The following is an 11,457-nucleotide window of genomic DNA, read 5'->3' as shown; positions in this document are numbered from 1 at the left end:
AGAAGAAACTTAAAGAGTTGATCAAGAAGAGAACATGGTAGATTTAGGAGGAATGATAGAAGGACCATTTTCAAACATTGATGGCAAGATTTTTGATGATTGGTGCGTCAAGATAGAAGCCATGTTTCAAGATGTTGCAAAGTTATAATTGAAAGGACTCGGAGAGTTGAGTTCAAAGGTCACTCATGAAGAGAAAACAAATCACAAAGTGCAACAAAAACTAAGACACGGTTCTTTATCTATTAATTAGAACTGTCAAAACGAGTAACCCGACTCAATCCAGACCGACTCATCATGGGTTGGTTACTTAATGAGTCAACCCAACCCGGCTCACATATTAGCGAGCTGAAAAAATTTGAATCCAGTCTGACCCATCACGGGTTTGTGGGTTAAACGGGTTGGCTCATTGACTCATTTAATTATTAGTTTTTTTAAAATAAAAAAATTACAATTTTTTAAATTCAAATCTAAATAAACGTCACACTAAAATGATGCTAAACTCCAAAAACAATTCAAAATATAAAAAAATATCATACAATCCAATCGTAATCCAAAAAATGTACAAAAGGTGAAAAAATAAGTTTTTAATATTGATAATTTTTGTATCACCTGTCCATTTATAATATTAGAATCTTGAATAGATGAATCTATAATATTTTTCTCTCTTAAAATATCTTCTTCTTTATCACCATCTACAATATAATGAAAAAAATGTTAACTAATAATATTGAAACACAAAATAATAAATAATTAAATTAAATTAGGTGGGTTGGTGAGCCAACCCGGCTCACCACGGGTTCAACTTGATGAGCCAACTTAACTCACCACGGGTTCAACCCGGTGAGCCGGGTTGAAAACTAGCCCGCATGAAAAAATTACATTTTTTTCAAATCTAACCTAGCTCAAACCCTTGGTGAGCCAAATTGGCTCACATGTTACAACTAATTTTGACAACACTACTATCAATGTGTAAGTTCAAAAAATTTCAACAAAATCTCAAAGGCAACAAAAACTTGATAGTAAGGCACTACTCCTTATCTATTAATGTGTAAGTTCAAAGATTTTCAACAAAATCTCAGGTAGCCACTAGTAAAGAAGTTTGGGATCAATCTTGATGAAAATGTGTGGGGATAGTTACAAGAATAAGAAGGTGAGGTTGCAGACTCTATGAAAGTAGTTTAAATTCTTGACCATGGATGAGAGTGAAATCATGACAAAGTATTTTGACAAAATGCAAGAACATGTCAATGTTATGCAGACATACAAGGACATTCAAACCAATATATGGTGGATAAGATTTTGAGAATGCTACCACCAATATTTGATCATGTGATAAACACGTGATTTGAAGACCATGGAGATTTAGGAACTACAACATTCGTTTGAGGCACATTAATATTGTATCAACGAGCGTGAACAATGTCAAGAACAAGTGCTCCAGGCTCGATCCTAGTACAAAGGCAAGAAAGGGTCCAATCAGGGTAGCAAAAATAACATCAAGCATAAGGAATCATAAGAATAGTAGAGTGAAGATTCTAGTGATCTTGTCCAGCGTAAGAATCACAAGTCTTGTACTAATTTTGATGGAGAAAAGGAATAAAAGTTTGATAAGAAAAGATGAGGTGCTACAATTGCCAAAAAAAATTGGCCATTTTGCCAAAGAATGTTGGAAAGAAGATAGAGCCAAAAACAAACCGAAAAACAAAGCTCATTTGGAACATGATGATATGCTAGATTCATATGTCAGTGGTATTGATGGCTAGCATAAATGCAAATTAGTCAGAAGATATAGTTTGATACCTGGATTCTAATTGTTCAACGTATATGATTGGAAGGAAGGAATGGTTTATAAAAATATCCATTCATTTTCTATGTCATGTAAAAAAAACACAATTTATGTTTATATCTGATTATAAAAATATTTAGGACGTTGAGGTATGAAATACTTATGATTTTATAAATCACATTCTTTGTAATAAAGTGTTTTACAAAAAAAATGATTGGATTCCAAAATATATGTGTTACTATGAGCTTATAGTCGACTGATCGGGTACGGCGATAGACTGAATAGACAGGATCGAACGATTGATGCATAAGAAAGCGTCTCACGTTTCTAACAGCAGTTGAGCAGGATTAATGCGTAGTTAATATTACAACGGCTACTGATGAGTGGTTAAAGTTTGCATTAATGACCCTTAAGAGGTAAATTAATTAGTCCGATTCTTCTAAACCCTATAAACAGGGGTTTAATTTCGAGGTAAATACAGTTTTTACTCATTATTGAATTACTAAAGACCTACAGAAAAATATTCTGACTTGAGCGTCAGAGTGTACTTTGTAAATCACTCTCATACACCGATCGGTTACCAGAGCACGAAGTGGAGAAACCCTCGACATACAAGAAGACGAGTGAAGTGATTATAATTTTTTGGTGTTTACATTTTATTTCACGATTTTCTTATTTAGTAGTCATTTCTTAAATTAAAATAATTAACTTACTAAATTTACTTTTTGAATAATTGTTTTTCTATTTGATATTTTTTAAAATTAAATTTTTTTAAACTAAAATAATTATTTATAATAAAAAAATACTTACAAAATAAATGAAAGATTAACATTATTTATTATTTTGTTATTATAAATAAAATATATATATATATATATATATATATATATATATATATATATATATATATATATATATATATATATACACGTAATGTATGTTTTCACTTATATATATTAGCGGACTCATTATTATATTATACATATATTATCCAAAACAATTCATTTACGTTTCCCTTGTTGATCTATATAACTAATAAATGAGGTTTTCTTTTTTAATTATTTATTTGAAGTACACACATTTTTGTTACAACTTTATTCTTCAAGCTTTATTATTATTATTTATTTACTTTTAATCTATAATAATATATAAAGGATTGTCTATTTGATATGTAAATTTCATATTTTTAATTATATTTTAAAATTAAAAAATATTTAAATGCTAAATAATTAATTTCAGTTATAGAATATATAAATTACTTATTATATATGTTACATAACTATAATTATTAACTTATTATATTTTATATAATTATATAATATAAAAATTAAAATATAAGATATTTTAATTACTCTCTCCAAACAATATTCAAAAAAAGAAAAGAAAAACTTAATTACAAATAATTGAAATATTGTATATTTTAATTTTTTTGAAATTATTGAAATTCCTGATCCAAATAAATAATAATTAATATAAACTTTATTAATTCTGATACTATTTTAAAATAATAAACTATAAACCTAATAATATTAATGTATAAGATAAGATTTGTACTTAATCTCTGATTTATAAAGCTCTTCAACAACATTAATTATATCAAAATTATTTCATTAAACTCATTATATATATACACTCAGACACGCGTGTATAGAATAAGGTTCTTTGTTACTAGTATTCATCTTACCAACTCTTATGCCATAAATTATTTAATATTCATAAATGCTTCGTTATTATTTTTATTTCATCATCTCTCTACGAATTGAACATTACTTTTTTTTCATTCATTTGTTACCAAACCCATTAAATTAAGTGTACACATCAAACTAATATATTTCAAGCAATCGACAGCGAGTTAAAAAATTAAATATTAATTAATAATATGTAAAAACTATTTGTTATTTCTATATTCTCCCTTCCGTTGTGTTTCCTCTCTCTCTCTCTCTCTCTCTCTCATATATATATATATATATATATATATATATATATTATTAACTCTGATTAATATCTGACATTTGGTTTTGGTTTGGTATTATTATTATTATTATTATTATTATTATTATTATTATTATTATGGAAACTTTGTTTTATGAGAATGATAGCATAGAAAATATTAGGCAATTAATGAAATTTAATTAACTAATCTCTTTAACATAACGAATGGTGTTTTCTATAAATAAAAAGGAACAATCCTATACAAAAGGTTATCTATATATATTCTTACAATCAACTCTATGGCATAAAATATTGAATAAATTTCTAAATATATTATACAGTCATTAAATAATTTTTTTTATTTCCTTTTATGTTTTTTTATCAGGTTATCTATCCAAGAATTGAACGCAGTGTAGTATTGGCCAAAAGAGTACTGTTTGTTTCCCTTCCCTCCCTTACACTCTCAAGAAGACATTTTTACTTCTCTCACAGTGATAAAAGTCTCAAACCATGTCAGAAGGCAAAAGAATTCATGTTCTAATGGTGTCAATGTCCCTACAAGGCCACATCAATCCCATGTTTAAGTTCGCCAAGCACCTTCTCTCAAAGGGCGTTCGTGTCACAATCGCCACCACCGAAGATGGCCGCGACGGCATGCTCAAGAACACAAAACCCTCCAATCTCACAAACAGCACAAACATCAACAATTCCCATAACTCCAAAAACGATTCAGGAATCGAACTCGTGTTCTTTTCTGATGGCCTTGACCTCGACTTCGACCGTTCCGACACGGAATCACTGGTGAATACTATCCGTGAAAATGGTCCCAAAAACCTCTCCACTCTCATCACCGACCTCACCAAAGTTCATAATTATTCATGTGTTATTGTCAACCCCTTCGTGCCTTGGGCTATCGATGTGGTAGTGGAGCATGGTATCCCATGTGCGCTGCTTTGGATCCAGGCTTGTGCTGCGTATTCCATTTACTATCGTTACTTGAAGAATATTGATCCTTTTCCAAATATGGATGACCTCGATGAGAAGGTGCATTTGCCAGGACTGCCACCGTTTGAGGTTAGGGATAGTCCTTCTTTTATACTCCCTTCCACCCCTTATCACTTTAGGACTGTTATAAAAGAATTGTTCCAGGCTATGGATAAGGTGACTTGGGTTTTAGGTACTTCGTGTTACGAAATCGAGGAAGAGATCGTGAATTCGATGGCGTCATTAACCCCTATTTACCCTGTTGGGCCATTGGTGTCACCTTTTCTTTTGGGAGAAAAGGAAAGAAGTGATGTCAGTGTGGATATGTGGATTCCTGAGGATTCCTGCATAGAGTGGCTTGAGACTATGCCAGATTCTTCAGTTATCTATGTTTCCTTCGGTAGCTTGCTTTCGTTGTCACAGAAGCAGGTTGGTAACATAGCTATGGCTCTGAAGAACAGTAACAAGGCGTTTCTGTGGGTGATTAAGCCGAGTAATGGCGAGTCCAACAATGTTGCTGAATTGCCAGTTGAATTTTTGGAGGAAACTAGGGAGAGGGGTTTGGTGGTGAGATGGTGCTCTCAGGAGAAGGTATTGATGCACCGTTCTGTGGCTTGTTTCGTAACGCATTGTGGGTGGAACTCCACGCTTGAGACTTTGGTTACCGGTGTGCCTGTTATTGCTTGGCCTTTTTGGTCGGATCAGGCAACCAATGCCATGCTCATGGAGAAGGTTTTTCGCAATGGTGTTAGGGTGAAGTATGGGGAAGATGGGATTGTGGAGACAGAAGAGATTGAAAGGTGCATTAAGGATGTTACAGAAGGGCCAAGAGCAGAAGAGTTTAAGAAGAGAGCAATGAAAATGAAGGAGTTAGCACGGAAAACATTACAGGAGGATGGTACCTCTACCAAGAATGTTAATAAGTTCATCACTGAACTGATTGTTGAGAATCCAGCTAGGGCTTGACCATCTACAACACATTCTCTCACTATAGCTCCTGCACTGTGTCTAGTTAAAGATCATAGAAAAACAGTTAAACCCTATGTTTTTCTCTTTAAGGTGCAATGTGTATTGGTCATTTAATAAAAATCATAGTTTATTTACATATATATGTTTCTTGTTTAATTGGTTGTTAGTTATTTAAAACTAAAATTGTTTAATTTTTTTTATTTAAAATTTTCAAAATTAAAATATCAGTATTATAATAATTAAAAGTAAGCTTAATAATTTATAATAACACTCTTTTAATTTCACATCAATCTTCAATAAATAATCTTTAATACCTCTAATAATGTCTTTAATTCTCCTTACATGGATTATTATTTTAAATATTTAATTAAGAAGATAAAAATTGCATTGATCTTTTTCAATTTAGAACTACAGTACATGCATACACTTTTGATTAATCTACACCAAATGATGTGTTGTTTCGGTATCTCATGAAAAAATATTTCTCACAATGTTTAATGAACTCCATTTCTTAAATTTATTTGTCTCTGAACTCATTTTTAATAAATGTCCACCACTTTAATATTGCTTAAGTGATATTCATCACTTGACTGGTAAGTTATATACGCAAATATCAACAAATCATGATTAAATTCAATTTATATGAAAAGTTAACTGCTTCAATTCAATAACTATTTTGATAATTTTTTTATAAAAACTTGTTTTAATCCAATTTACATTAAATAAATCTTTTGAAAATTCAAAATACTCATATATAACATATTATAAGAAAATTTCTAAATAATGATAATATTTAATGAAAAAATAATTAATTACTATAGTAAACAATTTAAATATCAATTTATAAACTAAAAGTTATTGAGAACTCAAATAAATTTTAAATTAGTCATGAATTAGTTTATAAATTAATCACTAACATTAGTTATCAATATTTTAGCTACAATAAAAAATTGATCTCTGTATTTATCTTAATCAGAGATTAATTTAAAAATAAATCCTTTTAACAATTAAAATATTAGTAACTAATATTTTTCACTATAATAACTAATTTAAAAACTATTTTAGTTATTAATCATCTTTAATTTATAAATTAATATTTAAATTAGTTATTATAATAATTAATAATTTTTTATCACTAAAATTAGTCATTATTTAAAAAAAAATTGACGTATTTTTGTATTACTAACATTACGTGAACCAATTTGGTCTCCATATAAATTTGGATTGAGTTAATACAAAAACCGAAAAACCATGTAATTGGTAAAAATTTAAAGTTGATGCATTTAGATTGAATCTATGAAAGGTAAAGTTATCCGCCTAACATAGCATAACACGGTCCAACCCAAACAAATTTCTAAGTACCCCACTAACTCTCTACAGTATAAAACACACGATATTATATATAGTATAAAATATTTAAAATAACACTAAAGTAGTACACAAAACATATGTATTTACAAACATGTACAAAGCCATAAAAAATAAGATATTTGTTGTACTCCTCCCCTCACCACCATCTGTTTGTTTGTGTATATAGTATAAAAATCATAGCACGTTATTATACATATAATAAACACAAGAATAAAGTATTAAAAATAAATTCTTAACAACAAAAAATAATATAAAAATAATAATTTAATTCAAAATATTTATAAATACTTCAATTTACAATTACATATAATATGCAAACATAACACAGACCAAATATGATTTATATATGTCAAAAAATATTTAATAAATGAAATATCGACTAATATTTTTCATAAAATGTATATTAAGAATGTCTTATTAAATACTAATATTTGATTCATTCAAGACGTGAATTTAAAAACAAACTCAAAAATCATAAAATTAAGATAAATTCATTGTAATTCACGTTACACAATTTTTACTCAATTCATAACGTGTAAGAACCTTTATCGCAAATGTTATGCAGATATCGATTTGGTTGTAAAATGAAAATAACTAGTATACAAATGAAAATAACTAGTATAATTTGAATTATGTCTTACTAGATACCGTAATAATTTTATCATATAATCATATAATAATCATTTGTGAAAGGTCCTTATACTTCCAGGTATACTCGAAATAAATGATATCCATATTTCTCTAATACTATAATACTTTGAAAGATTATAGTGAAATTTTTATTCAGCATTTTTATTTAAAGTTTTGCTTATAATTGAAATTGGTTTGGAATTATATGTTTGAATTGTTATGAATTTAGGTTCTAAAATTAAAATTCTGAGTTTAATTATATTTTTTTTATTAATCGCAGATGAAAAAATTACTTAATGTATAAATAATAAAGGTTTTAATACACTGTTTTTAAATATTTTATATTTCCTGTGTAGTATAATATTCTACCAACAATAATGACTTTTCAAGTATTCATTTCACATTACTTATCAATCCAATTGCTTCATTTATTCAGATTACCATCCTGTAGTGAAGATAGGTGTTTGTTTTTTCATGTTTAAAATGTTTTAGATTCTAAGGTCAATATATTTGGGCTCAACAATTTTTTACCGACTCTTTGTGAAATGGTCTAAGGTTGAAATAGAAATTTTGACTTTGTCTTATATTTTAATATATTTTTATTTTTAAACTTATAGTCATTTTAACTAAAGTTAACTTTTTTACAGGTTAAATGGTGTTTTAAGATATTATTTGAATTTAACCATATCAAATTATCTAAACCATTCAGTCTGAAACGTTATTTGTCATATAAAAAAAATTTAACGCATTTAGGTTAAAAAAATTATATTTATTTAATTTTTAAGTTTAAAAACTAAATTATATCAAAATTTAAAATAAGGACGAATTATAAATTTATTATAGAATTTAGAAAATAAATACATATACAAACCTAAATTGTAATAAGATAAGTTCATTATCTATATAAGTTGTGGTTGTGAAATTTCCTCATTCTATTTTTCATTATTTGATATATTAGTTTATGTGACTTACATCACCGATAAAAAAATTAAATCTCTATTACAACATATCAATACTTAATACACAATTCAAACAACAATTACATATCATCCTAAACTTAGGAATAATCTTAGTGGTCCATCACTTATTAAAAATGATGATACCCTGACTTGATTGATGAAATTTGATCATCTTGGTAACTAAATAACTTTTTATGTGTCTTTGAACATGTAAAAGTTAAAATTATGTCTCCTAAACTGTTTTCCATTAAAATCTTATTCTTCTCCGAGTTAGATTTTATGTCCAGATATTATCCACCCATCTCCTTAGCTCCCATATAGTTTTTTCTTTACAATTAAATATCATAAACATCTTAGGAAACCTATGGAATAGTGGTTCAATCCCTGTCCACTTGTCTTTCCGTAACTTTATTATACTTCCTTCACCTTATGTAGATGATGTACTTGCGCACTTCAATTATACTGTAATAGTTTTTATCATAATTATATAGTAATAATAAGTGAAAGGTACTCATACTTCCAAGTACACTCGAAATAATATCCATATTTTTCTAATACTAATACTCATTTGGGTGGTCGTAGTGAAATTATTATTCAGTATTTTTATTTAAATTTTTGCTTATACTTAAATGAAATTGGTTTGGAATTAAATATTTAATATTTGAATTGTTACGAATCAGGTTGCAAAATTAAAATTCCAAATCTAATTCTACTTTTTTATTCCTGACGAGTGCCAATAAAATTTGAGAATAAGACTCGAGTATAAATTGCTGATGGAAAAACTACTTAATACATTAATCATTAAAGGTTTTACATATAGTGTTTTTAAATAATAAGTTTAAAATATCTTATATTTCCAAAGTATATATAGTATAATATTCTACACAATAATAATGATTTTCCAAGTCTTCATTTCACATCCCTTATGATTCCAATTATCCCATTTATTTTTTTTCGTTTTTCATGTTTAAAATGTTTTAGACTCTTATAAGGTCAATATACTTCGGCTCGACCATTTTTGCCTGGCTCATTCTGAAATAAATTGTAACAGTTCAATATAATTTGGGCTAATAAGTTATTTTATTCATTATATATATATAGTAAAATTATAATTATTTTAAATAAATTTTCAACCAAAATTTATTTAGCATTAGATAAAAAGAATGGTTTTATTTGAAAGTGATTTTGTGTAGTCTTGATGGTGGATATTATAATTAATTGAAAGTGATATCTATTAATTAATAATATCCACGAACACTGTAGTAGTATACTATTATACATCACGTCTTGACTGGTCAGTGCGACATTTGCGAACGCAGCCCTCACCTTCTCCCCTCTTTTCTTACGCATGTTTATTCATTTTCTTTTCTTACACTTTCTACACTCAATTGTTTTGCTGACTCAAATTCAATTCTTTTACCAAAAAAAAAAACACTTTTTTATATTTTCTTAAATTTGTTATATATGTTTCATTATATATATTTCAATATATGCAATCTAACGTGCTATTTGGTTTGAGGTGTTTGAATTCAAGTATTAGGCTACTTCTTACTGGTCATGGTCTTCGACTTGAAGCAGCTCATACCTCCAAAGCAGTGGGCACCAAGGAAAACTTAGTGACACGAGTTTTTTTTACTAACTTACACAACTTGGACCCGGAATTATTCCATTTTCTAATTCTTTCGTGCTATTTTCTTCCATAAGTGTGCAGTGATGCAAGCCTTTCTCCAAATCTACAATATTCCAAATTGACTTATAATCTTTCGGAACCACGTAGGTTGCTTCCTCCGCAGAAAAAACATGTACACAATTTGACTCTGCATGCTAGATTCATTTTAGTCGACAACTTCCCCCTCTATATAAAGGACTTCTTGCATCTCAATGCTACACAATTATCAAACACAACTTTCCCCTTCTTCTCTCGCTCTCTCAGATTCCCCAACAAACACACCAACTCTACATTTTTTTTTCTAAATTAAAGATGACAAGCATCACGAAAACTCGGGCCTTTGCAGTTCTCGTTTTACTGGTGAGCACTGCTTTGATGGGCTTAGAAGCCCGTCCTCTGAGTATCATTGAGACGGGAAACTCCGCCACTGGAGGAGCGGTTCAAGTGGTGGGTTTCTTCGATTGGTTAGGTCTTGGAGGGATTAAGGACTCAGGTCCTAGTCCTGGAGGGAAGGGTCATCAGTTTACAAATAGCAACACCCTTGGTGGAATCAAGGACTCGGGTCCAAGCTCCGGAGGAGAGGGTCACAAATTTACCAACAGCGACACCCTCGGTGGAATTAAAGACTCCGGTCCAACCCCTGGCCAAGGACACTGACATCTTCATGCTCCACACACACCCTCCGTTTTAGGGACTACGTGCCAGATAATTCTCAAAAAGATTCCTTTAGTTGGAAAATAGGTTTCAGGTTAATTGATTCCTTCATTTCTTTAATTTCTGTCTAAATTTTTCATTTCACTTCATTCTTCGGATCGTAATATTGTAATATTGTAATGTTCCTGTTGATGGACTATAGTTCAGAATTCAAATTGTTGTTATTTTCGTAGTGACAGTGGTAAAGTAAGAACAGAGTAATGCAATTCACATGTACCATTATTTATTACATTCAAATTTGTCAACCATTTTGCTTGTACCACTAGTGCATAAGGTTTTGGTGCGATAAGATGTATGGAACTGTCTTCAAAGTTCAAACTCACCAGTCACATCCACGTGCAGACTATGGACGTGGTTCAAGGCGTAATAGAAGGAAACCAAACCCGCACGCTAGAATTAAATTCCACGCGGAGAAGAAATGTAAAAATAAGATTAATATAATT

At 29.4% G+C, this 11,457-nt stretch overlaps 2 protein-coding genes across 2 annotated transcripts; both read left to right on the top strand.

Annotated features, from left to right (window-relative positions):
• The first annotated feature begins 4,153 nt into the window (after positions 1-4,153).
• Positions 4,154-5,791, top strand: LOC124819715 (UDP-glycosyltransferase 84B2-like). The gene has a single exon (XM_047291276.2). The coding sequence runs from the start codon at positions 4,229-4,231 to the stop codon at positions 5,666-5,668; it is 1,440 nt and encodes a 479-aa protein (XP_047147232.1). The 5' UTR covers positions 4,154-4,228; the 3' UTR covers positions 5,669-5,791.
• Positions 5,792-10,525: 4,734 nt separating this feature from the next.
• LOC124819718 (uncharacterized) lies at positions 10,526-11,245 on the top strand. Its single transcript, XM_047291281.2, has one exon. The coding sequence runs from the start codon at positions 10,613-10,615 to the stop codon at positions 10,955-10,957; it is 345 nt and encodes a 114-aa protein (XP_047147237.1). The 5' UTR covers positions 10,526-10,612; the 3' UTR covers positions 10,958-11,245.
• Positions 11,246-11,457: the final 212 nt, after the last annotated feature.

Source organism: Vigna umbellata, chromosome 1 (assembly GCF_029865625.1).
Source record: "Vigna umbellata cultivar VRB3 chromosome 1, Vumbellata_1.0, whole genome shotgun sequence".
Taxonomy (NCBI): Eukaryota; Viridiplantae; Streptophyta; class Magnoliopsida; order Fabales; family Fabaceae; genus Vigna; species Vigna umbellata.
This window is presented reverse-complemented; position numbering and strand designations above follow the sequence as displayed.